This window comes from Erithacus rubecula (assembly GCF_903797595.1).
Source record: "Erithacus rubecula genome assembly, chromosome: 13".
Lineage (NCBI taxonomy): Eukaryota > Metazoa > Chordata > Aves > Passeriformes > Muscicapidae > Erithacus > Erithacus rubecula.
Genome location: NC_136665.1, coordinates 13171238 through 13199152, shown reverse-complemented (window position 1 = coordinate 13199152; position 27915 = coordinate 13171238). Strand labels below are relative to the sequence as shown.

Here is a 27915-nt window from a genome sequence, read left to right as displayed (position 1 = left end):
CAGACCTTTGCTTGTCATACCAAGTAAAGGACCATGTACTCTTTTTGGAGCAGGACAGTATAAATGCACACAGAAGGTTCATTTGGCCAGGCTGAGTGTTTATAATTAATTCAGGGGCTAAGTCTACTCGGTCAGCAATTCACTGGAGTTTGTACATAAATGCTGATTTCTTGATATTCTTCAAGTAAATGCACTTGTTTCTTGTTTAATCTGTGGGAGAGATTAAATGCTGACCTGTATTAGGCTGGTGTTTGGTTTTAGTGTATCCATGCCTCATCCATCCTGTTTGATTTGGTCCATTCATATTGGAGAGGCAGGAATAATTTTCAGTTCTTAGGCTATATTGTTGATTTGAGAACTAAATCCACTAGAAACACTTCAGGTATTTTCCCCCTTCCAGTTTAGTGCTTTCTAAAAAAACCAAGTCATTAATCTGGAGCATAGAACCAGCTGAAAGATGGTCCAGGTAATTCTACTGTGGCAAGTATTGACAGTGGTTAATGCTTACAAAATACAGTTTGCTTTAGTCAGAAGAGACAAATGGTTTGTGGCCTATGAATTCTTCCAGGTGCCTCACTCACTCCTGAATTTTCCTGCACACTGTTAGCATAACACCCTGTCTCTTTCTCCCTCAGATATTTGTCAGTACACAAATGTCTTTCTACCCTAGATAATCATGGCAGACAGGGACAACATATTGATATACAGCACTATTTTAGACCAAGGTATGAATATTACATTAGCTGAGTTATCACTGTAAGTTCTGACCTTCAACTATCCAATTTTAAATTCATTCATTTTCAAACTATTAAACTCTTCTCTGTCACATCACAGAAATAGACACTATGATGGTAAATTTTCCTGACGATGTTTTAGTCAAAACCAACCATGATGTATTAGTAGAATTTGCAAAAACGTGTTTGTGCTGTTAAAAATCTGGAAGGTCTCTGTAGCCTATGGTCACAGCTTGACCCTGATCAGCCAAGCAGAGGTGTCAGGTGAGTGATGGGTTCCTGTCCTTCCTTCCTCCTTCCGATCCCTGACTGTGGGTAGGAAAGCTCAGCTGTGCTGCCAAACACAGAAATATGGGCTCCATTGCCCTCTCAGTGCTCTCACTGGAAAACCTCCCGTGTGTGGATGTCCCATCCTCAGGAGTGAGTCCCCAACAACACAACAAACTCAATTAACAAGAGCACAAAAGGGAAAGGTTAAATCAAACCTGTTCCCAACATGTTACTGGCAATCTGAGGGACGAGCAGGGAGATGAGAAAAGCCTTCTCCTTCAGCTTGCTTCCCTCAAATCTTCTAGCAAGTCTCCAGCCTGGTAATGTATCTCAACATTCTCACTTCTCACCTAGGGCAAATTAAAAGCTAGACAAGTCATTTCTTACAGAAAGTGATACACTCTTTTGGCAGTTAGCTAGAACTGGATATTTCATCTTTCCAACTACAACACATGAATTTAAAATGAAAAAGCCAAAGCAATGTCAGAGCCTCCCTGGAACAATACCAAGTGCTTGTGTTCATCTCCACTGCCTGCAACAAGAGGGTTAAAGGGGAAAGGAGCAGCAGCATCACCACTTAATCCAGGGGATGTGACAATAGAGCACTGAAATACAGATACACACCCCCTTGGCTTCCCAAGCCCTCCTACCTGTGCAGGCCACTGCAGATAATTGTATAATAACAGCAGGCTGTCACGGCAGGGTGGAGACATCCCTAACAGGCTATGCAGGAGGTGTGCACTAACATTTAGATGTCAATTAGAGACACTTCTTGCCAGGTTTTAAAACATGCTGAATACAGCCAGCACCTACATCTGTCAAGAGTTTAAACAGGGAACTGTAGTAAAAAAAAAAATAAAATTAAATTGCAGGCTCTTGGATTGAATTAAAATGTGTGGCATAGAATGCACTGATGAGTATCTGAACAGTACTGAGAGATTTACATAAAATTTTTGCTTCTGTTTCACTTATAGAATGAAAAGGATTCAAACAAGCCACAATTGCTTCCAGCATCTTACCCATAGATCTGATGACCATTTCCCTCCATTCAACAAGCAGTGCCTGAAAAGACTGAAATATCTCCACATGGGAACAGAAGCCATTATTTTATCAAATCGATTACTGCTGAAACCTTTGAGCTCTAAACAAGCCCTTGCTGAAGTCCTATTGGCATTTAGGTTAACAATTATCTTTTTACAAGTTCTGAAGATGTGCTCAAAGTAACAGCACCCCCTGGTTAACACAGAGCTGAGTGATGCCAGAAGGATAAGGGATGGGATTCTGGGATGTTACTATTAAAAACAAATCACTCAATCAGTCTAACTTTGCTCTGAATGACAGCCTAAGAAAAGAGATTTTGAGGATTGTCTTGTAAAGAAGGTGCTGCATATGACAGCAGTGGGAAACCTCTTGAAATCCTAGACAGCCCAGTGAAGTGGGGAAGCAAAACCAATGGAAACATCAGTCAATTACACCTACAAAAATAGAGAAGTTGAACTCAAGAAAGGGGTTTACCTTTAAAAATTCAGGCTGTAGGCACTACAGAGCTCTAGCTGTCACATTTATGTGGGTAGCCACTTTAATCAACCTTTTTAGCATATATTTTGCGTGTCTGTATCAGAAATATAAATTCTTCCTACCTGCTTTCTGAAAAGCTCTTTCAATTGAGACACTGCCTCCTCTGCAATGTCTTTCAAGAGTCAAAAGTCAATGCCATAGAACTACAGGAATCTAGACTAAAAAAATCCTCTTCCATTTAATGTTTTTCCATAAACAAAGGAACTTCATCTCAACTGAGAAAACAGCAATTCTTGAACTTCAGTGTATGGCAACATAAATTTTTTACTCAGCTGAAGATTTATCAGCTCTTAAAGCTAAAATACTGTCTTGCTCCATCCACTCCTTTGCTTCATCATCCTCAGACAACACAGCTTCTTTCAATTTTTATAAAGTTTTTCTGAGGGATCTTAATTTATGCCAAGAAAAACACTGTCTGTTAAATGGCATCATTAGACTCACATGATTTCTCGTGGTGCATGTGAAGTTTTTGGTCTCCTGCATACTAAATGATCCTTACAGTGTAAAAGAAATCAATATAAACAGCTGCTTTATTTTGTGCTCTGATAACTGAGGAAAAACAACCCTCCATGAAGAAGTCATCCCTCGCTTGGGGGAAAGTAAATGGGCAAATGAGTACACAAATAAAATTAGCAGATCACACACTGATTTCCTCACCAAGGCACATGTGGGCTGGAGCAAAAGTTTTCATAAGTAGAGCTCTGCCTTCTCTCATGGATTAATGAAAGATAAGGCTCTCCACCTGCTTAATTTCACTGCCACAAATACTTTGTAGATAAGAAAGAAGGCATAAGGAAACACAGGTTCAGATTTCTTTTTAGTTTCTGAATTCACACGTAGGATGTTGATAGCCAGCCCAAAACTTCCATCCAGCCACAAAGTCACAGAAAATGGGACAAGAGCCAGGTATCAACCATCTAGTAAACAGCTTGGTGATGACATCCATTTGCAGCCTGATAAATAGGTCCCATAAAGACCTGCAAGAGGTTTTCAGGCTTTAAATAAAAATACTGGAGAATCACTTCCATGCCTCACTACACTATCTATTTATCTAGTGCCACTGAGCTAACTGGGAAAAAAGTGAAAACTGGGAGCACAAAGGAAGAAGTCAAACCATTACTTCTTAGGAGACCAAAGGCAAGGGATAAAAAGTACTGTTCACTTTCCATATCTTTTTAACTAAGGGGCACACAAGAAATTACTGAACTTACTTGAGCACACATAAGAAACAAAAAAAAAATTAGGAGGATATGCCCAAATATAGCTCTAATACCCTGTTGCCACAGAAGAATGTTTTACATACACATCTAAACTTTTTTTTTTTTTTGGCATGGTTTGGGTCTGATCCAAAAGCCTAACACAGTCACTAGAAATGGTTATTGGATTAAATTCTTAGACAGCATAGAAAATAGCAGGCTAAAGAATCTTAGCAGACTTTCCAAGAGTATTCATTCATTTCTGGCTTGGGAAAAGCTTGTGAAGTGTTAGACTGAAAGAGAATTTTGCCAGGAAAGTCTGGGTTTGCACCACAAGAGCAGCTGGCTGCAATAGTATTGCCCAGAGAGGTATTGAACAGGTGCTAGAACCAAAAAAAAGACAAGTAAACAAAACAATAAACCAAAATTGCCTAGTGCCCCTCTAAGTAAGTTTCTTCATCGTGTATAACAAAGCAACAACTCAGAGGAGCTTCTGAAAGACATAAATGTCAACCCAGCACCCTGCTCAGGCTGACCTTTATGAAAGAGTTTTTCATTTTCACATTTTCCTATTTCTATAGCAATAGAGAACTCCTTTGAAAACCTCCTCCTGGAGACTGCTGGAGAAGCACAAGCCCTGAGAAAAGAACAAGACTGCCCAATAACCCCAGCAGCCATTAATTTCCAAACCTGTTACACCCTGAGCTCTGCTGGGGTTTGGGAGGAGGAAGCCTGTCCCTTCTGTCCTCCACACCTGCCAGGCATCTCACAGCCTGAGCACTTCCACCCCAGGAAGAATGTGCTCCACTGAGTCCTGCCTCTCCACAATTGCTGGCAAAGGGGGAAACAATGACAGCTTTCAAAATTCCCATGGCAACAGCTCCTTCTCTCTGCAAACTCCACAAAGCAGCAGCACGCTGAGGGGATTTGCAGCCAGGTAGCAAAACTGCTTCTATTTCATAAAAAATTCACAGGCACAAACTGCTGGCCACAGCTGGGCAGTAACACTGAACTCAGGCACCTAATTGTTGCTCCAGTATGGATCCTTCTGTGCTCCTATCTTTGCAATAATGGGCTTACCTAAAATGTTGGAAATTAGGTTTTTAAGGTCAATAGGAGACCTTTAAAAGCTCTCCAAATAGAACCAAGGTCATGACTGCTTGTGGTCATTGACATTACAGCAATTTTTGTAAGTATTAATCCCAGGAGCCTGACAATTTCAATTTTAGTAATGACGTTCTAAACACCTAAAACTTTCAGTGAAGTTTAATATTCTTCACTCCATGTACTGATCTGCTCTGTGCTGTTCTTAAGCATTGTTAAATGGTTCTTTCATTTCACTGTGGAATTGGCTGACCACATTTCAGCTGTGCATGGAGTGAACTCTGTATATTGTAACGTAATTACTCTCAGGGGATCCTAGGTAGTTGGAAAATGTTCTAATTTGATTTTGGATTTTTTTTTTTTCCTTTAAAGCAGCTATATCTTGCAAAAGCAGCCAATTATTTCTCTCCCTGGAATGAATACCATAAAAGAAAATAATTATACCATACCATGATTAATTGAATTTTAAAATGGAAAAGGTCCACTATAAAAACACCTATTGTATCAGTAAGGATGTTACTTGGGCAGAATCAATAATATTTAAATAAGCTTTAAGAAGATTACAACAGTATTTATACTTATTTATTTCATGCAACAGTTGGACATCACTGCCCTGACATTATTAAGAGCATATATACAGCATAATTCATAATCACCAGGTATAGTTTTACAGAATTACTGATATGACTCAAATTTCATGATTGTTTCAGTGACTGCAAAAATAAAGACCTGGAATTATATTTTGTAAGTAGGATTTGAACCAAAATCTGCAGATTTTTTTTCGAATTTAAGTGCTTCTGATGGGTAGCAAGAAATGTCTCCTCTGGGGCACATATTTGGCTGAAAAAAGGTGTCCTCAGCACACTTAACAGCATCAGCCTGGGCATCTAATCTCTGCATCATGCTAAATATTTTCTTCTTTGAAGTGATAAAAATCCAACTGTCAAGCATTGCTTGATCTGACCCAGTGCCTGGGGAAAGCTAATCAAAAGTAAGCCTGATAGGTTCCCCCTGCTTAAATCCACCCACCCAAATAAACACAAGTTAGAATTTTTATGAGGTAGAAGAGACTCTGCTGTCACAGCCCAATGTTAATTGGCACAAAGGTTTGAGAATTACCTTCGTTTTACTGAACTGCTTTGATTTCAAGACTTCTGAGCTGAATTTTCTTGCTTCTTTATAATCCTGTCTTAACTATCACTGAGTTTGAAGTGAGAAAGGAGCTTAGACAGATCTATATCTGTGTTCATTCATGCCAGACTGTTGCATTTTCATCTGAAACAGTTTGAAAAAAATGCCAGTTGAGGGCAGGAGTAGCAGGGAGAGCCCAGGGAATGCCAATCCCCTGTTCAGCTCTTGTGGCAGCAACAGGGGATAATTGGTCATTGGCCATCATGCCAATGGACTCTTTCTTATTTTATTCTCTGACTGGAAAAATAAACCCATAAAAATAATTTCCACCCCTTTCCCCTCCATCTCTGGGTTTGTACAGCTGATGCACTGATTTAGGTGCCTCAGTGACCTGAGGTTTTTGCAGGAGCATGTCCCAGGACAAGCATCTCCCATGGGAAGTAGGCACATTAAAATCTCAGCAGAGAAATAAACCTCAGATGGCAAAAGAAGGTGCAGCTTGGGTTTATTTCCATCCCCCAGTTTTACTCCACATCTCCATTTTCACCAGGTGAAAACATCATTATCAAGACAGCAGAATGGAAAAACAAAACCTGAGATGTAGAAACACATGAAACCCCAAATTAATATTGCACTACAATGTGGACAGGAGAAAATGTTGCTGAAAACCAACAATTGCTTTGCAGATTACCTGGAAAACTGTCAGAGATGGACAAAGCAGCATATTTCACATGTAGCACTCAGTTTCAAGAGTTACCTTGTTTTTCTCTTCCACATTTTCAGTCTCATATAGACATTCCACATTATAAAATTCCCTCTGCAATTAAAAACAAGCTAATGACACTTCACCTGATCCTCACACCTATGACTAATCAATGCAAGATTGAATCCATCTCCAGGACTAAGAATAGGATTTCTAATTTTCATAAAATTACTTCCAGTGGGATCTCAATACTGTTTTTTTTAAACTTGAAGTATTTGATGAAAGGAGTTTAGGGGTTCACAGTTCATACCATTTACCATCTAGCTTTCAGTTAGTTCTACTTTTTATATATGTTCTGAAAGAAATAGATTTTCTTCCTCCTTATTTTACAGAGCTGCCTTTACTGACAAAAATATAAGATCCCCATTCTGCTGGCCTTGCTTATCAGATTAGAGCCAAGTGTAATAAAATGGCTGTTTGACAAAGATTTTAACAAGGTACCCAAGCACAGTCATTTTCATAATCTTATACTCCACTAATACGTTTCTCCAAATATTTTCTCAAAAACTTATTTAAGCCATAAAGCCTTGCAAAGATCACCCACATTTTACAGACACAGTACACAAACTTGAAAATTATTTTACATTTTTCTTTGTAAGTGTATGTGCAGCTTGCAGTGTCTAGTAAATATTATGTCTTGTCACAGATAACCAGCCATTCAACTAATTGGAGATTTCTATTAAGATTTCTCCCAAATTCCCCCTTCCAGTAGCATTTTTTCATCCTAATTCATCTCCCTGAAAATGAAGTCCATTTTCTCTGTATTATCAATTTCTGTAGGAGATACTGGTATCATTTTAAATTGAACAAGCAAAAAAAAAAAAAAAAAAAAAAAAAGTTTTAAGTCTGCAGAATTTATTTATACTGCAAGGTCTTGAAAGTGCCTTCTTAAGCCATTGAAGACAAAACTCTCAATCTATTTTAATGCTGTGGAATATATATATTCCTCTTTTCCATCAGCTGGCTTTGCTTTAAGATATATATTCAGTTAAAAAAAAAAACCAACCAAACAACAGGAATGACTGAATATGAGGAGAGAAGCTGACTATCAAGGGAAGAACTTCATTTAAATTAGCTGATAATGCATTTCCTAGATATATTAAAAAAATAGGAATTTAGTTCTTAATCAGAGCACTAAACACAGAAAATCTCATCTCACACAGGTTTGTTCATGAGTCACCCCAGGAGATAAAGTGAGCCCACAACTAACCCAGTGTGCCCCACTGCTGTCTGGTGACTTCCATCCACATTATACCTGTGTTAATTCCACCAACACTAATTAATCCAACAGCCACCTCCTCCAAAATCCAACCTTCACTATTTTAAAGGTAACTTAGCTCATGAATCAAAATCTTTGTCTGATTGTCCTGGAGGTCTGCTTGTAATAAAATCCCACCTAAGGAAGTTGCCTGCAGGAGGTGCTTTTTTCCTTTCTTTCTCTTTTTTGTAAGAGAAGATGGACCCAGTTTCTGGCAGTTCAATCTCTGCCATTGAAGTCTACAGCTTAACAGCTTCACATGAACCACGTGGAGTTCTAGCTCAGGAGTTGGGTTTTTGCCCACCTCCAGGCAGAGGAGGCAGTGAAATACTCCTAGAGCACATCTTGACATGGTCCAGCAGCCCAGCCTATGTAAAGCAATCCCTATCAGCACTCAGGGGCAGATTGCACAGGTTTAAATCACACCAGGAAGCAGTCAGGACAGGTGGCTGCAAAAATACATCCTTCCAGGGAGCCAAAACCTGACTTTTTGAAAGGGGTTTATTTTAAGAAGCAAGCTTTTCCTGTCAGCCCCTGGGCATGCAGCTTGCTTGAGAAACACCTCTCAGAGGCACAGGACATGTCAGATTGTTTCCAGCACTTTGGGTTTAAAGCCATACAGGAATATTATTTATATTTTCATTGATTAAAAATAATTTCCCTTTCATTTAGGGAGGCAATGTATGCATCAAGATAATGCAACCTAGAGCCTACAAAGTCAGAAATGGATCCTTTTGTGAAAGCAAGTCCTGTGGAAATGGCAAAATTAGTCAAAAAGTGTTTGTGCATAACTGGGTGGAGGTCTCATCTTGCTATGGGTGTTCAAGGAAGAAAGATTTGTGAAGGCAAGAAAATTAAGGACTGATGAGACAATGAGACCAAAGTCTATCACCTCCAGCTTCAGCTGGGTCTGGGCTGAAGAGAAGCAGAAAGCAGAACTGCCACAGTTGGGAAACACAAGTGATTCCCACAAACACTGTTCTTCCAGATTTGGCCAAAAAAAAGCTTCTTTTACCAAGTCCAAGAGCCTGAATGAATGCTCCCTGCTCCACCATCACTGCCCCCCCAGTATGGGCAGCTCTGCCAGCAGCTCATTACCACAGGATTTATTCAGGCAAATTCTCCACCAGCAGGAGGTCACAGAAGTCAGAATCCCACAGAAATAACCCTGGGTTTGTCCATACATGGCCATTGGCATGAGGGGGTGTATTTGCTTTCCCCAGCCAAGCCAGAGGATGTTGATAAGGGTACAAGACTTTTCCAGGGACAATAGAAGACTGTTATTTTTGTTTTTTAAAGGCTTGAACTACACAAAACCTAAAGAATTATTTAACAAGCTGCAAGTTTCTAAGAGCCAAGAAGTGGCCCAAAAATGCTTTTTAGATAAAGGTATTAAAGTTCAGTGATTTGCAAAATATGGATAGATTATTTAACCTGAACTTCTAGAGTAGAGCTACAAAGTATTTTTGAACTTAAAACTGAAAATACATAAAACCAACAAACATACCCCAAAGATATTGAAACATCTTATTAAAAAGCTGAGAGAGCTGTGAATGCAAAAGCATCCTGCCTTGCCTGCAGAACCCCCCCAAGTGTTCCACCTGCACAGACACTCACAGGCAGGCAGCATCCTCCTGCCCTGCAAGAATAACCTGCTCCAGAGCTGGAGCCTTCCCAGGCAGGGAATAACACCCTGCATGGCTCAGACAGCTGTGCTACCACACACAGGGTCTGTGCACATCTACAAACCTGGGTTTGGACCCCAGACTCTGCTTCCTGAGTCTCCTGGATGGCTCAGGATGGATTATGGCTTTCTTTTCTCCCGTACAGCAATAACCTCTGGCCTTACAAAGGTGCTGCAAATAGAACATCTTGGACATTCCCTCAATGAGGACAACATTAAATATAACAAGCCACTGTCAGCTCAGTGTGATTTTATGGTCCAGACTCTACTTCAAAATTCAATGGTAAGAAACGAGGTTTTTTTTCCTAATGAAAGAGCAGACTGGAAAGAGAAGTAATGAATGCACTAAAGATCTTTAAAACAGCATTATTGCAGTGTTCTGGGTTAATCAGGCCCATACGGTTTGGTACAAAATTAATCATCTACAACTGAAGTAATAAAGTCTCACTTGGAGGCTGCATCTCTGCTTGGCATGGGCCCAGGAATGCACACTATGTCAGACTGCTGAAAAACCATGGGGAAGGAACAGAAATAGTCATCTTCCCTGCCCAAGTGCCTCAGGCATTCTCTCCATCACACCAAACAAGGAGGTTCAACAGCTCCTGTTAAAATTCCACTGGATTTACTGCACAGGTACAAGACCTGTGCTCCTTCAGTCATGTGGCAGCTAAGAGTTTTATTACAACAATATATATACCATTGATAATAATATATCCTTTTTTTTTTTAACCACAATTAGCTTTATTTGCTCTAAATTCTTGTTCCCTAAAGACACATTAGGCACTAAAACACACGACTGGTCTAAAATAAATGGTTAACTCTAAATGACTGGATGATTTTCTCATTGACAGTGAAACAGATGCAAACTACATAAAGTTAAACAGTAATGACTCTTCTGCAAAACTTCTAGTAGATTAATATAGATGCTGGTAATTGCTATTAATTCCAGCTCAGTTTTAATTTGTGGTCTAGGCAGTACTTTTCACCAAAAGTGCATCAAACTCCAGACATGCTCTGTTTCCTGTTAACGTCATCTCTGGCAGAGCTGGGGGCACACACAGACTGGAGGCATCTGTTACACACTGAACAGGGCACAGGGGTAGGCTGCTGGGGAGAAAAAACAGGTTTTGATCTCACTGTGCCTCTCATCCCCTTTCAGCTCCACTGAGGATGCTGGAACACCTTTATTTTGCCTGTTGGGAACGTCAGGAGGACAAGGCTGCTCTCAGATTTTCATACTGGTAACAAAATGTTTGGAAGCAAAGAGGAGAGTATTCATGCCTTTTTCTTTTCTTCTTCTCATCATGAGCAGGACTAGACACAGGCTAGTCCCAGCTCTACACAGTAATTTAAAATCAATATAATCACAGTGAACTTTGTCACCTCTGCTTCAGCTGAGTAGGTTTTTCATTCGGGTCTCTTGCCATTTTTCTCCCTGAAAATAAGTTCTTCAGTTTCTAGTCTGCCTTGAAATGAAATAAAGCCACCCTTGGCTTCAACACAGCACGTGAGCAGTCTCTCAAGACATGCAAGACACAGAGCAAACTTCCATCATCTGCACATTGCTACATTCAAACACAATGATTTCCATTAAATATTTAGGACTCAAATATTTGCACCCAGTCAATTACATTGAACATTATTTATTCTCCAGGGAATTCCTGCTCTCCTTCAGCACAGAAGAGAGGACCAAAGTGCCTTTCCTGTACTTAATAACAACAGTAACACCTCTAAAGAAAACCATTCCCATTAGATGCAAAGACCTTGGAAGCAAATACACAGGTTTAATATTAAAAAAAAAGCCCCAGAAATATCTTTTTTGAGCCAATATTAACAAATGTTCATATTTGCCCCAAGAAGTTAAAGACAGAGTAAAATGTGGGGGGGGGGGAAAGGTCAGTGATGTAGGAGACCTTTTCCACAGCTGTACCTTCACTCTGGAATACAGGACAGGCTGCAGAGTAATACCCCAGGAATGGAACAGTCATCAGCACCACAAGTTCCCACCAGCAGACCACTGCTGTAGGTCCTGGTGGGAAGATTTACAGCTGGCATTTTGTACCAAAGAAATCACCAGCTAGACTTTGCTAATCGTGTTATCATGCTCAGTAATTCATACAGCTCTCCCACAGCAAAACCTTTTTATTACAGAATTTCAAAAACCAATACTTGAATTTTAAACTTTAATATGAACTTACATTTTAAAACATTAAATTATCCAGTGAAGCGGACGTGAATGTGAAAAAAGGCCATTTCCTCCATCATTTCATTAAATTTGAAAGTACTTATTTATTTTAATAAGTAGAGATGTCCATATGCCAGGAAATTAACATCAAAGAATGTTAAATATACCCAGTATCACTTAAAAGCCTGTGGAGCATTATGCATTTTCAGAAACAGCATAACTCAGCAAAACTACTTTCCCAGCTGTTACTTTTTATTACAGTTTCCAATAGCACTTTGGGGGAAAAAAGCTGAAAATGTTTACCATACTCCTGTCCATACTGAAATCATAAGATGCAATCTAGAATGATGTGTTCAGGTGCCACACCACACCACCTTCCCTCATTTAAGGTCCTCTGCTAATGCCAAACAGATGGTTGCCTACAAATCCCTCTTCCAGGGGCTCCTGTGCAGTCTTCCTCCTTTGGCACCTGTGATCAGGGCATCAAATGGAAAGGATGGACTTGGACTATTTCCTTTCAACAGTTATACTTCACTTAGCACAACAGGATAGAATTATGACTAATATTTTGATCACTTGAACCACCCAGACATTTTTCAGCCTTCAGAACCCATGTGCAGAACTCACAGGGGTTTCCTCACATAAGGAGAATTTCACTGGCACATGTTCTGAAAAGCTACTTGTGAGCACTTGCCATTTTGAATGGGGGCCCATCATGGATTACCCTAATTTCCTAAAGAAACAGGCTCATGTATTTGAGGATTCTCCTGTATCTGGGCTACCAACTCCCCTGCCCTCCCACCACAATTTCAAAACTCTGGCCACATCTGGGAAAGGGGTGACTTTACAGACACAGCACAGCCACTGGTTTAGTGATGCACCAACACAGGGAGCAGTGGCACAGAGCACAGCTGGAGCCTGAAATGAGCTCAGAGCTTCTGGGGCACTGGAAACTTCTCACAGGAATATGAAGCACTTAACCATCCACAGAGCTGCATGGCTCTGGTGCTTCAACAGAAGAGAAAAGGAGGCTCTTAGTACCTTCTCCAGTTCATACTCATCACCTCACTCTGCTTCAGCCACCAATGCTTTTAACACCAAGCCACCTCTCAGATGACTTGCACAAATTTAAGCTAGAGGTAACTTTTCTGTGTTTGCACTGAGAGCAATTATGTTCTGCAGGCATCTGGGGAGCCCTTGTCCAAAATAAGCAGTAACTGAATTACATGAACCGAGCCCTTCTTTACAAAAGTCACATCCAATTCTCTGCAAACACCTTCACAGAGCAAATCCACTTCCTCAGAGATCAGCATATGCTAATAGTGTATCATGAAGATAAGTGTCTCAATTTCATGTCTCCAGCAAAAGAAATATAAATTAAAAACATGACCTGAAGTGCCACAGAAGCTTCCAAGTTGGAATCTCTCTGAAAAGTTCATGTCACCTCTGGGTAGGAGCAGAAAGCATCTGGCATGTAAAATGGCTTTTCATACCCCAAGGGGCCAGAAGGCTCCAGCAGCAGCCTGAGACACACACCACACCTCAGGAGCAAAAGGCAGAATGTAAAACTGAACATGAAGTGATCTAAACTCTCCATGACTTCACTGCTGTGCCACCTCTGGGTAAATCTCATTTCTGTACTTGGGAAATACGCTCACACAAACACAAAGCAAATCACATAACTTCCACTTCTTCATTCTGAGTGCCTCCACTGAGTGGTTTGTTCGTCCAGGAGCTTGACACACGGGATGAGCCCCAGTGCTCCAGGACCAGAGGATGTGAAATACAGCACAGAAGGGCCCTGGGAGTCCCAACCCAGCACAGGGCAAAAGCAAATGATCAACACTTAAACGACTTTTGTCACCTCAGCTCTAGCTGTGAGTGTATTATGGGGAGTTGGAAACATAGGAAACATTTGTTTCAGTGTTCCACAGAAGGAAAGCAACAGAAACTGCACCCACATGCCAGTTCTCATCACCTTCAGGCATTCAGCTGCAGGGACTTCTCTTTTGTTCAATTCTGAGGAAATTTATACACCAAGACAGTTCAGAAATCCTTGCAAGAGAGTCAGAAATCAAGAACCCCGTGTGGAACAGCTCCTCCTATGGCAGGTCAAGTGCCAATCTTTGCATCTCTGCAACAGGGACAAAGGGTTCCTAATTCCTCAAAAATTTAACCACTCATCTCCCTAATTATCCTGAAAACATTATCCTACAGTCCCACTCATTTCACGACTGGGCAATGTAAAGAGATGGATGGGAACACACACTTAGGAAACATTCACTCAGGGTTCAGCTGGATTAAACCCACTTGCTTTCCCAGCTTTACAAAAACACAAGCTTGATACTCAGGTTCTCAGTAAGGCTTGACATTATTTTTGCACTGCAGAGCAACATACCTCTTCAATAAATCATTCCAGTGCCAATAGCCTCCCTCAGATAGAAAGGCTACAGAGATGACCCTTAAAATTTCAGAGGAGAGTTGAAAACATTTCCAGAAAATCACTCAAGTGCTGTTTAAGGATGTAATTTATATGCACAGCTCTGTACTCCATTGCAGGAGTTCATATTTATTTAATTTGACAAGTTAAAAGTATGCCCATCCAACTTTTTGGGCACATGCAGTCTTAGAAAAAACTTTATAACTTAGAGCCAAATGTTCTGTGTATTGAATAGGAAAAGAATGTGATCTTCCTCAAACCCTCTGGAGAAAACTGAAATCATCAAACAGACTAAGAGCTTCAACAAAGCACCAGCACAGGAGAAATGGAGTTTGCTGATGATGGAAGAATTAAGCTCCAGAGCCTGATCACCTCCAGACCTCCTGTTAGCTCAGGAGCTTCCCAGCAGCTCTGCTCCCCCATGGTCCCCCCAAAAAGAGGCACCTCCAAGGCAACCAAGGTGTGTTCAATTAGCATCTGACAGGGTGGGATGTGTGGCCTGAGAGACAAAGCAGAGCACAGGGACCTGCTCTGAACTCCCCCTCTGCTGTGCATGGCATGGGCTGTACCCCAGAGTGACACTGCCCTGTCCCCCTGGCCCCCCCAGAGACACTGCAAGAATGAGAATTCCTTCAGCTGCTCAGCACTCATTCTGCAGTGCCAAAGGCTCTAGATGAGACTCTGATTGTTCCTTTCTCCAGCAGACATTTTTCAGAGAGTAAACCATGGCAATGGACACCTCTGTCCCATGCAGACCTGCCCCTTTCACAGCCCCTGAAAGGCAGCCCAGTGTGCCAGACCTGCTCCTGTGCAGCCAGGGGCTGCTCTTCCAGACCACAATGATTAAAAACCATAAATCTGCAACACTACATTCTGCAAGATGGAGAGTTTGTGGGAGAGGGGAGAGATAGGGCGATTCCTGGGGCAGAGATACTGGGGAAAAAAAAAAATCTTCTGATCAGTGAATGGAAAGATACAAAGATACCATCTGACATAACAAAAATAATGGAAATAATTCTACATCAACTGCAGTACTGGCCTGGCTCAGCCATTTCATACAAAGACTCTGCTGATATCCTGCAACTAGAATTGTGATTCATTTCTTGATTATTTCATGCTTGGACTATTGCAATAATGTTTGTGCCAAGCTACTTTTTTTTTTTTTAATCCACACACTACAAGACTATTCAGAGCTCCTGTGCTTGCTTTGTTTCTCACTGAAGTATCCTTGCTGTTCACATACTTTTTTCCTCAGTGTTGTTCTCCTATATGTGTTCAGTTACATATGAAATCAAGATTGGAACTCCAGTGTATCACTGCAATGATTCAAGAACCTCAAAAACAGCAGACTCCAACTTTCTGAGTATTCTCCAGTCCATTTGCTGAGTTTGTATCACAGCTGCTACCCAAATACTCCATCTATCTTTGGCATGCTTAAAATATATGCATTTCACGTGTTCTTATGTTAAAGAACTCCAAATATTTTATCCTTTTGCTTATTTCAGTGCCTAGAGATCAACTAAATGGACAACTTTTTGCTGCACTTCAGCACATTCTCAGTCCTTTGAAACAGTGCACTGGTTGTTGTAATTCCAGAGGTTTTCCACAAATGTCCCAGTGTTCACATTGAAAGAAAATGCAACAAAAAGCACAGTACATTTAAAGAAGTGAGAGGTCTGTCCCCCCCAGCTAAAGCAGCTCTTTGTGCTGCCTCATGTGAGGGGAAATTGCCACAGCTAGGCTTGCAGCAGTGCAAAGTAAAAGTACTTGTGATGCACTACTGGAACAACTGTATCTGAAGCTCTGAAGATTTCATCTAGCATCTGTTGCTGTATTTTATACTTCTGTGCTAGGAAAAAAAAATCATGAAAGAGTGAAAGTTGAGGGGACTGGTTCCCTGCACATCTTATATTTCAGCCTCTCAAAGGTGTTCATCTGCCAATGGCCTGTCTGGTAAGAAGCAGTAAAGAAAAAATTCAGAACACTCAAACATCAGAGATTTGCTTTAATGCACTTAAGCATGAAAACCAATCAAATTCTAGTGAGAACCTTGCCAAAAAAAAGAAAAAAGGGAATTTCACCATATACTGCATCTGACTTTTAAAAATCCAGTGAAGCATTTCAATATAGACTGGATATACCAGGATTGACTATGACAGTACTTGGAATAAAAACTGAAAAAACAGTTTTCTTGCACACAAGAAAAGGTGGCAAGAGAGAGAGTAAACAGTATTAATGGCATTCAATAATGAAATCGTGTCTGTGTCTACGTAGAAACTAAATTACTATCTGAGGTTTCCTTAGCAGATTATTTAGAAACTTGCCAATAGACAAACAAAGTAAGTGACAAGACTCTCAATCAGAGCTGTGTTCCCCAGCAATATGGCTTAGTAAAAATGATACAGACTACTTGGGCTGCTCCTGGCAAGGCTGGCTCTCCTCAGGGAGCTGCTAATGGTAAATACTCAACACAAGCCTGATTGTGAATTCCTTATTCATGCTATGGTTAGGAAAATGTAGCCTGTTCTCTGGGACAGGAATGTGACAGCTCATTTCTTCATTCTCAGAAACAAAAGATAATACTTTGTACTGGTTCCTTCAGAGGGGCAGAATAGCTAAGGAAAGATAAAAGACATTCTCCTTGACACCCTCCCATGCAGGTTTAGATGCAGATTCTGCAGATACAGATGTGTCTCCTGCACATCTGTACAGAGCCATGGCCATGAAGACTCATGAACCAGAATATAAACAATCAAAATATACAGATGGTAATTGCTGTTTATTTGAGAAAATTGCTTTAGCTGTGCACATTCAGAATCAGGGTTCATGCTCAGACAGTAGCAGCAAACTCTCAAGCTATGGTTTCCTGTGCTCCCCTTCTGAAAGGGTGTAGCATTGATTTCTAGAACAACTGTTCCACTAATAAGATGCATATGGAAACGAATGCCTTGCAGCTGGTTCCAGCAGGGTTCACTGAAGACTACTATTCATCTCTGATGAATGCAGATAAAAATATTCAAAGCTCAGTTTACTGATCAGATATTAATGGGAATGTTTTTCCTACTTCTCTCAGCTTAGCTCCTCTTTAGAAAGTCAGCTCAAAAGAGTGAGAAAGCTAGAGAGCTCCTCATTTTGACTATCCTGCATTTAAGGGAGATGAGTACTTTTACAGAGGAATGATAACTGAACACATGGTGTGCCAGAATTTTGGTCAATATCGAGATTTATTATTCTGAGGGACTGAAGGAGTGAAATACTGACCACAGCAAATAGCCCATTAGTTACCTCTCAGTTCAATAAGTCTTGATGCTTTCCTTACTATGTGCTGATTATTTCCTGTCCAATTCACATTAGCAGCTTATTTAATGAGAACAATCTAAGCAAAGAGAGAAACTCACACATTTACAAAGGATATGCCAAGTTACATTCCATCACAGTTAACACCATTTGCTGTTCTTTCAGGAAATAACCATTACCCATCATTCCTTTTAATGCCAGCAATTGCTTTTGAGGAGAACACTCAATTCTTACATTCACCACCGGTTATATTTTAAATAATAGCATCTTGAAGGACAGCAATAACTGCCTAAGTGTTGTAGGACAAAGCATTCACACACTGACAGTGTCCACTAGCTTGACAGCATGGCCAAAGTTCCTGTTCTTAATGGACACCTTTCCCCACTCATGGGGTCATCTCCACTCTTGTAAACCCATTTCTCTTCTATTAAATTCTCCTAATGCTCACAGCAGCTGCACAGAATCTTGGAGAGAAAGGATTCAACATTTGAGACAGAAAAAAACACCAGTAAGGACATGCACAAATAACAAGCATCATAAGCAGTGCCAATAATTTCACATAGAATATGAGAGACTGAAGGTACAAAGAGGAAAGAGATGCCTTGAATGCACCATAAGATTAAAGGGAAAAAACAACTGTGAGTTTTTTACACAGGATTCTCTTTACAAAGCCACAGTTAGATAAACATCTAAAAAGAACACATCTACATCCTCAGCCAAGGATTTTTTGTTCTCTGAGAAGCCCAAATGGTTTTGATTACTCAAAAGAGTATTTCTTGAATGAGTCAGCTCACAACACTGAAGCTGATCAGCAGAACATTCAGCAAGGGGGGAGGGCAACCAGCCCTGCCAGTGCCAGCACTCCAGCTCAGCTGGGAAACTCCAGTGACAAAAGCACCATCACCTACCACATCCTGCCCCAGAACAGTGCAGAACCCATCCATACCATTCAAAAATTAACACTGGGAATAATTAAGACATCACATCTTTTGCCTGAAAACTCAGAAAGGAGTTTCCTGATTTGGGTAAACCCCTTGCTACATCTGGTTTCTCACAATCTCAGGCAATGATTGTCACATTAATTTTACACAACAGCTTTTCAAAAGAGCAGGGATGAGTAGATACAGGTTCTCCAGAGCTGCCATCACTCAAGGTACAAGCACTAGCATCAATCTCCTTCTAAGGCCCTGACCCTGAAACTATTCATTTTTTGGGCTACTCCAAGGCAAACTAGGGTCTGCTCAGATTACCAGCAAAGTGTTCTGAGCACTGAGAGATGCAACACTTGACACTGAGAGGCATCTTTAAATGGCTGGCATATGATGCTCTATGAAGAAGCACATATTGCACAAGGGAGGGTCAATCAGAAAGCTTTGGAACTAGTAGATGTTTCAGTTGCTATTTCTATAAGCTTTTGTTTCAAGTGTTTTGTTTTTTTGTTTAAAAACCAGTTTACTATTTCCAAAAATATGTCCACACTGATGAAAAAACACCTGAACTGCTACTATCTGTCACTACGATGGGCACTAGAAACATGATGGGTACTGAGTTCTGTGGCAGCTGCAAAGATGTGCTAAAAATAATTTCAAACCTGTCCATTTGGTGGTCATCCTGACAGAAAAGATTACCTGGAAAAGCAAAGAGTGAAGTGAAACACATTCAGAATCCACACCTACTTTTTGTGACTGTGCCTTTTCCACATTTCTGTTGCACTACAAGTAATGTGGCCAGTCCAAGTTCAGCAAGTCTTTGGCAAGCTGGAATAAACACTTGGCCAAAACATACATGAATTCATGTGAGCAGAGAATTCCCCCTAGAAATGTCATTTGAGCTTCTTAAAAATCCTAAAAAGAGCATCTAGGAGATCTCAGTCTCTGTTCAGTCTTGCTGTTTCTATTTAAAGACAAGTTAGTCTTCTGTTTTCAGCATTTGCTCACTTCTGAATTTGGTTTAAAGAGCTGCTAGCAGAGACTTAATGAAGTTTCTTCTAAAGGGCTGATTGTGTTTCCTGCTGTCTTTTTGACAGAACCCATTCAAAATGGGCCTTCTTCATTTAATTATCTAGTCTTTACTTTTGCAAGTTTTATTTCTGAACTAGAATAAATGTAATAGTCAGAATTGTGTCTGTAGACAAGAGGGTTATTTTATAAGGCTTAAAATCCTTTCCTTTCCAGCCAGAGAAAGGAGAAGTATGGTGCAGCTTTGTGCACAGCTGGAATTCACAGGTTGCTGTCACAGGCACCATTAGGGGTGTGGGTACCTTATACAGATGTTACAGGTCCCAGGGTTGTTCAACACCTGATCAATGAATGAAGTTTCTCCACTCTAAACTCTTGTGCCTGAGAGGATCAATATGACCAGGCAGCACAGAGTAATGCTATAGATCACTCATAAAACCAGGAAAATTCCTGATCTCCAGAGTTTAAACCAACTCCTAGACCATTCACCCTCCACAAGAGCTGGCAGCAGCAGAAGAGTTTCCTACAGGCTACTAAGGAATTAATCTAAAAGCACAGTACAGGACAGATACATCCTGTGGAAGATAGATATTTGAGGACTCTCTGCAACACAGCTGTGCCCTTTTTTCACCCCCAAGCAGGAAAACCACAACTGGCCTCCTGCTTTTGGACCCCTCCATCCCCACCTCAGGATTTATTACAGAAATCTTAAGCCCAAAAACACAAAAGCTCTGCGAGCAGGCAGGCAGAGCCATAAAAAGAGAGAGGTCTGTGCTGCTGTAAATCACTTCTGCTCAGCTGAAATCAATATAAAGCCATAGCTCAGCCCAGCTCACGTGGGCTGTGCTGGGGCTCAGCAGAAGCTGTCCACTGCTGGCTGTCAGGAGCTGTCCTGCTCTTGTTTACTCCTGTTGGCAAAATCCCTTAGAAGAAACTCCAGATTCACCAGCCCCCAGCCCAGCAGAGCCTCCTTCCCTGCCCATAATTGCTGGGGCTGGGCCAGCAGCTGTTGTACAAATAACTGGAGGGGAGCTGGCCTGACCATCTGAGGATAGGGAAGGGAAGCAGCCTACCAGATAATGTCTGTAAAAGAGCTTGGAAACCACTGACACAGGCTAATTGCTTACTGCAGAGTGAAGTTTCCCCTCTCTGTAGGCTCATTTGATGTAAACTTCCTAGGCATGTCCAAAACCCTACCCACAGGACAAACGTTAGCACATGAAGTGCTTAGCCCTGCTCAGGGTTCCTGGGAAATATTCTGGGGAATGGGGAAGCAAGGAGAAAGAAACAGATAACATGATCATCCTCATTATGCTCAGCTAGAAACAAACATCTGTCTGGTTTCTGGGCTCTGCCACCCACCATTTATTCCCAATTTCAACCTAAACACAGAAACTCAGCATTTTCATTGCCTCTGGTCCCCTCAGTGAGCAAATATGGACAAAAAGGCATCAGATAAGACAGGCTGAATTGGCTGAAAATCAAATGTGGTCATTTGTCCTACATTAGTAAAATGTTTAGATTTATTTTATATGCCTGATCCCATTTGCAAATGAGATAGATTGTATTTTGAGATCTAACAGAGACAGCTTGTGTACATTGATGCAAAAAACCTCTACACTTACCTATAATCATTCATTTCCAATGAAAAAAAACCTATCTGGATAAAAGAGGGGTGTTGGTAGTAAAAAAGTAACAGTTGCATATTTATCTGGTATCAGCATTCAGACTTCTTAGAAAGTAATATTTTTCCTTCAGCTAAAACTAGCCCTGTAAAATGACCCTCTCGTGTCAAGCAACAAATGTCTGAAACATATCTCAGATCTTCCAGAAATGCACATACAAGTTCAATATAATGATTGAAATCTTCATAAAAACATTTTAGACACTGGATATCTTCCACAGAGTCAACATAGCTATTAACACCATTTCTAGCACACAGCAACAAGCAAACCAAAGACATCATTCTGAAGTGTATTTTTATTGTGGCATTTCAAAACTGTGCAGGTACATGAGCTCTTCCATAAGACTTTATGAAAACAGTGGGACAAACAATAAAACACCCTCCCAGTACCTTTTCAGCACCACACATCCTGCCTTGATGCACTGATATGTGTCATTGATGTCATCATACACCAACACAAAAATACATGCACAGAAAGAAATAATTGCAAAAATTCTGGGGTGATTTTTTTTTTAAGATAGGTAGGTAGGTAGGTAGGTAGGTAGGTAGGTAGGTAGGTAGGTAGGTAGGTAGATAGATAGATAGGTAGATAGATAGATAGATAGATAGATAGATAGATAGATAGATAGATAGATAGATAGATAGATAGATAGATAGATAGATAGATATTTACAGTCTTCCTAGAAGGCCCAAACTGGTAAGCAAATGGTGAGCTTGGGAATGTACTTACTGGACCAGTAGAGCAAAGAAAAGTTTGGGAGTATGCCTGACCAAGGGTATGGTCTTAGTTTCTTAGTCAAGAAATTAAATCAAGACTGAAAGGAGGAGGAGAATAATAAGGCAAATCCTGCAGGCAAATGGCAGAAATGCAAGAAAGGAAGGCATGTGTATAGGGGGAATTTGCAAGGAATGCAGCAGAAGAAAATACACTGTAAAACTAATTCAAACTGAGCACAGTAGTAATAAAAAGCAAGTAAACAATGTGATTCTGGAGCCATTGTGTGTTTCAGAGCTCTGAAGAAGTTGGGTCACTCACCCGAGTACGCCCAGTAGGGATCCCCCGACGCCTTCCTCCGCCGGATCTGCACCGAGCTCCCATGCCTGCTCTCCTGCAGAGAGCCCACGAAACCTTCGGGCAGAGCTGCCAAAAAAATGCAGGACTTGTTAGGAAAGTGGGTCTGGCTCTCTGGAGTTACAGAGTGAAGCTTGCAGCTTTGTTGAGCAGAGACTACAAGTTGGGTATTGCTCACAAGAATTGAAGAGGCGCGTTCCCAAAACTTCCCCCCATCCAAAAGAGTCACTGATCTGTAATTCTGGTCTGGATGCCTGTGCAGCTCCAGTAATTTCCATAAGGAAATTCTGACATACACAAACAAACAATATGAGCCTTGACATATGACCAAACTTTCTCTGTTTAGACCCAGGAGTTTACTTTGCCAGTAACTACCAAACTATATCTGCCAGAACACCCAGTGTGCCACAGCAATGACTTACAGTGTGAAAGGGAGAGGGCAGGAATGGAGAAATCTTTGTAAAACTCCACAAGCTAGAAGGTGTAAATTCAAGTAAACTTGAATAAAACCCACATCATACATTCCAACCCAGGATTTTTTCTTTTATCCCTCCAATAATTTTTATTTTTAATTTTGTAAAGGAATGAATTGCTTCCATGAGGATGTGGGGTATTTGGGCTTTTTATGTGCATATTTGGCTTATTGTTTCTATGCATCTGATTGAACCAAAGTGGAGGTGTGTAAATTCACAAATGTCAATAGAAAGTCTGTAATAAATTCAACTACATTTCTCAGAGCACCGTAATAAATACACACAAACAAAAACCACCTTAGATCCATAGACATGGAATGTGAGGAACAAGTATGCACCAAATGGCTTTATGGAAATTTAAGCCCAACTTCTCCCAAACCACTTATTTGATCAGTAAGAAACTAGCTGAATAATTCAAATTAAAGCTTCAGAAAACCCCATAAAGCACTGCTACCCGTATGCAGTCACCAAGTGCTGCATTCCCTTCTATTCCCAGGCCAATTACAGCTGGGCTGGAGAGAAGCCTGGAACAGGACTTTATTGAACATCATGCACCAGTAACTCAGAATTTGCCTTTCTTTCCCTTTGGAAAAGCTTCTGGGAGGCTCCACTCTTGCACCACAGCAGCAGAACCTGCTGTGCCCGAGGTTATCCCTGAGTGCTACACAGCTCTGTGGAAAACCTTCCCTTGCAATGTGGATTTCTGCACGTTTTGGAATCCTGAGTGGTAGGAAAAGTGCAATTTCAGGAAAGGCAGTGCAGGTTTGCCCCTGCCAAATCATCTCTTGTGTGAGCAAAGGTACTGATTGTGCCATTGGAACGAGTTCTCCAGATTCCTTGGCAACTTTCTAAATGTTAATTCACCCTAGGCTGCAAACTAGGAACACTGGAACACATCATGCTACCAGGATTTGGAGGCAACATGACCTCACATACCTTGTTTTCCTCTCTAGAATACTAAATTAAACATCTCACTTTAGTCTTTTTTTTTTTTTTCCTCATACTTTTTTATGTCTACGTGGTTGGGAGGCAGCAGGCAGTCATTTCAACAGGAAAGAACGGGTGTGGGATGTGGAGACCCAAACATTCTTGGCAAAAAAAGAGCAAAACTGAACAAAGATAAGAGACCATGAAAAAAAATCCTGAGGAAGAGAAAATTGAAATAGCCTAGGCAGATGGCTGGAAAGGCTATCAGAAAAAAAGTAGCCCACTTATTCACTTAAAAATCACATGTGCTGACAAATACACCTGAAACTCTCCTTGTTACAAACTGAAAGCAGCTTTCTCCTTTCTCTACAGAAAGGGCAAGTAATTATGGGATTTTTGTTGCTGAAAAAGGCTAAACCTTTCAGGCAGAAGGAAGATTGGACACTGCCTCCTCCAAAGAGCAACTCATGCTCTGGCAGGTGCTCAGTGAGTCCTCCTGTGTGCTTTTACATCCAGAGAAAGGCACTGAGTCGAAATAATCTGTATTTGTTGAAGGTACAGTCAGTACTTCGAGGCTCCGAGTCAGTGCAAAACATCTCAGGTTGTAAACACCTTTGTACTTCTAGCTGGAACCACCAAAAAGCCTCATGGTAACCAAGGGATGGCCATGAATCATACCACTGATTTTTCAGTGTCTTCTGTGCAGAAAATTAAATTATGCAAATCCAAGCCTTCATGAATGCCTAACTTTAATGTGAAATTGAACATTTGCTTCAGTCAGCACCTTATTCATGCAATTATAAATCTGACATTCTTATGAAAATATGCAGGTCTTAGTTTTCTGCATAGATACTTAATAGATTTGTGCACTTATCTGTATTTATAGAAGGTAAAGAGACATGCTGTACATAAATTTATTTTCACCATAAAAGATGCTACAAACCAGGAGGGAGCTCAAGTACTTCGCATGAGAACTATGGGAAGAGACTTGCTGGTTGCTAAATAGCTTCTGTAGGACTGAAAAAGAAACAAATTGGCACATCCTGTTCTAAATAAAATCCTGCACCACTGCTAGATGGCTCAACATTAATGTCAATAATCCCCTTATAAGCATGCAGTAATTCAGTAGTCATCACTACACTTATTGGGTAGCTGCAGAAACTCTGGGAGAAGGTTGATAAGTCAGGATTATCTGGCCATGCTGTGAACTGGGAAGGTGATGGTCTGCCTCTTGCAAAAAACATTTTGCACCAAAATCATTGCCACACCACCACCTCCCTCCCTCAGCCCATTGCATTTCTTCATGAGGCCACAGAAACACTCCAAGGAAACACAAGCATTGTTGTGTTAGTGAACAAACAGATATTGTTGGCCATATCTCATACTGGTAAAGTCATCAGAAGACCAGACTCAACCCCGTGGTGCTTCTGTTCTCTGGTGTTAACTGGGGTCACTGGACTCTCTCATCCTCAGGAGGTGCCAGGTACAGAGCAGAGCACACAGTGGCTTTTCAGACAAAAGTCTGGAAGAACTGAACCAGTCAAACCAAGTTATTTCAAAAAAGGAAATGCTTCACATATCAAAACAATCTTATGTTTCAGGTAGAATCACTGCTTTTTCCAGATTTGAGGGTGGAGGTGGGGATGTACCTCTGACCAAAACAACCTGATAACACCAATCAAAGTTTAAGTTTTTGAGAAAATGCTTAGGTTATATTAGCACCAATCACTGCAGGATTCCAAAAGTCTTTTTTTCAGCTGGGAGACAGTTAACAGCTCCAGAACAGGGAGCAGCCAAGTGGTTTCCTGCTCCACTCCTGCAGAGCTGGATGCTGGAGAAAAGCTAGCAATTAGACAGGCTGGTCCAACAGGGAGCAGCCAGGAGAGGCTCCTCTCTTCTGGGAACCAAAAGTTGGGGAAGTGGAAATTGGTACAATAGGAGGGGCAGGAACATGCTCCAGGAAGGCTCAACATGGAGCAGCCAAATTAGAGGGGTGGAATAGAGCAGGAGGGAGAGATGGAGAGAAGGCACAGCAGAAGCCCTTGCAAGGTTTCCTTTGATCCATCAGGGCAGTGCTGATGGCAGAGGGGAAATGAACTCCAGGATACATGGTCTGAGGCTTGCAGATATACTATTAGAAGGGGAGTGACTGCACACTCAGATACACGAGAGTGAAGCTCAGCCTGAGCAGCTCCCCTGGCCAGTGGCAGCATCGGCGCCTGCTGGGGACACTGCAGCCCATGGAGCTGTGCTGAGCCTGCAGAGCTGCCAGGACAGCATGGGGAAACCAGCATGGAGAAACCAGCATGGAGAAATCAGCCTGCAGAAACCCCTCATGCACCATTTCAGATGGTTCTAAGCAGCACTGATCACTACATGATTTTCCATGATGTGCTAAATGAATCAGCCCGGGCACAGATCTGCAGACAGCACAAGCAATGCTGGCTACACTCAGCATCCTGAGCAGCTTTCCATCCACTCTGTCTCAACATATTAACTTCCCAATAAAAATTATTTGATAAGTGCCCTCAAAGGTACGATAAGGTAATTCCTGCCTGAGTACCTTACCGGTATTCATAGCTCACATGGAAACACAAAATTTTATCCCCAATCTACCTTAAATATAAAGCTATTACACTGTTCAGAGAGATTATACCCTTGGCATTAGTGTTTAAAAGGTATCAAGCCATCAGCTATGAAAGAGAAATCCTTTAAGATCGATATGTTACGTCTGAATGGTGAAGTCATCAGTTATAATGGTAGATTAACTAGATTGTGTGCCACACTCACATTCTTTTTCTTTGAAGACAATGGTTGCACAAAAATCTGTTTTCAGCCCTTGCAACTACAATGGGACAATTTCAAAGGTACATGCATTGCCCACCTCATAATCACTCTGACTTGCCACCATGGACTATAGTAGCAGCTGAATCACAGTTTCATTCTTAGTCCTTAATGTGCATGAACTTCCTAACTGAGTAATTCAGCAGAGCTACAAGCCAGCCTTTGGAGACAGAGCCTTGACTATTGGAGTCTGGAGCAGTGTCACACTGTGAGCACACTTAAGGCAGGGGAGTTAAAAAAAAAAGATGTTGTTAATGTGCAACAAAAAACCCACTAAATCATAAGGAATTCTAGCAATTAGTTCTGCATCAAATCAATGCCTGCAGGAAAGCAACTTTTTAAAACTAAGAAAAACATTGTTTTCTTGAAGACTGCACAGCACTGCATTTTAAAAAGGCATGAAAGCACAGAGACATTACTTGAAGGGCTTTTATACCATCTCTTAAATGGAGATAAAGAGATGAGTGATCCAAGATACCCATCTGCAAGCCTAAAGCTTCATGCAAGCCTCACCAGAAAAAAGCAGCACCTTTATCTAGGTGCCTTGGCTGTATTTTAATTGGGCTGTGCTAAAGAGAAGCAGGTAAACTGGAGACATTGCAATGTTCTGCACTGTAACAAGTTCAGGCTTCTGGGCAATTGCTTAGAATAAATGTTGCCAAATGAGCCAGAAGGAAAGAAGAAAGGAAGAGGGAGGAAGCTGATAGATACTAAATTTATAATATTGGACAATTAAAATATTTTGCACAATTAGTATAAATAATACTTAAATTTATCTCCCTAGGCTCTTTCATGGTCAAATTCCTAAACACAACTAAGCTATTTGCTTAAATATTTTACCACCCTTTGACAGCAAATAAATCTAGAAATATTTCAGGCACAGCTAATCCATTTTGATAGTGCATTACTTTTAAACAGACTTTTCAGACATGGATCTCCATATTTTGCAGATTATTTCATATCTTGCCAAAGAGGGATGGAAATTATAACAGCATATAGTGGTCAGACAGCATCAACAAATTATATTCTGAATGAGACTTCATCCCTTGATAATGCTGCAGAGATTTCTTCCCAGTATCAGATAAAAGCCAGAATCTGCTCCCTTATGAACACACAGGCAATTTTCGCAGCCTTCCATTAATGAAATATGGGAGTTAAAAATGATTAATTTCTCACAACTTAAGTGAAATAACAGATACCCAGATGCTACATCTGGCAAGAGACACATGTCCCTTTCCCAGATGACAGTCATCCAGAGATTCCTTCATTCCTGTGCCAGTGGAATCCACAGGTCTGTCCCTAAAACTTGCACAGAGA

The 27915-nt window shown here is 41.0% G+C and overlaps 1 protein-coding gene across 2 annotated transcripts in view; it reads right to left on the bottom strand.

Annotated features, from left to right (window-relative positions):
* The window catches only part of PTPRG (protein tyrosine phosphatase receptor type G), a 384534-nt gene that overhangs the window by 276913 nt on the left and 79706 nt on the right, over positions 1-27915 (bottom strand). The window contains exon 2 of one of the 2 annotated variants that reach the window (XM_079316643.1): positions 22319-22423. The exons of the other annotated variant lie outside the window; for it this stretch is intronic. Coding sequence (XP_079172769.1) covers positions 22319-22423 — 105 coding nt within the window. The remainder of the gene's footprint in view (positions 1-22318; positions 22424-27915) is intronic. 2 annotated transcript variants of the gene reach the window in all.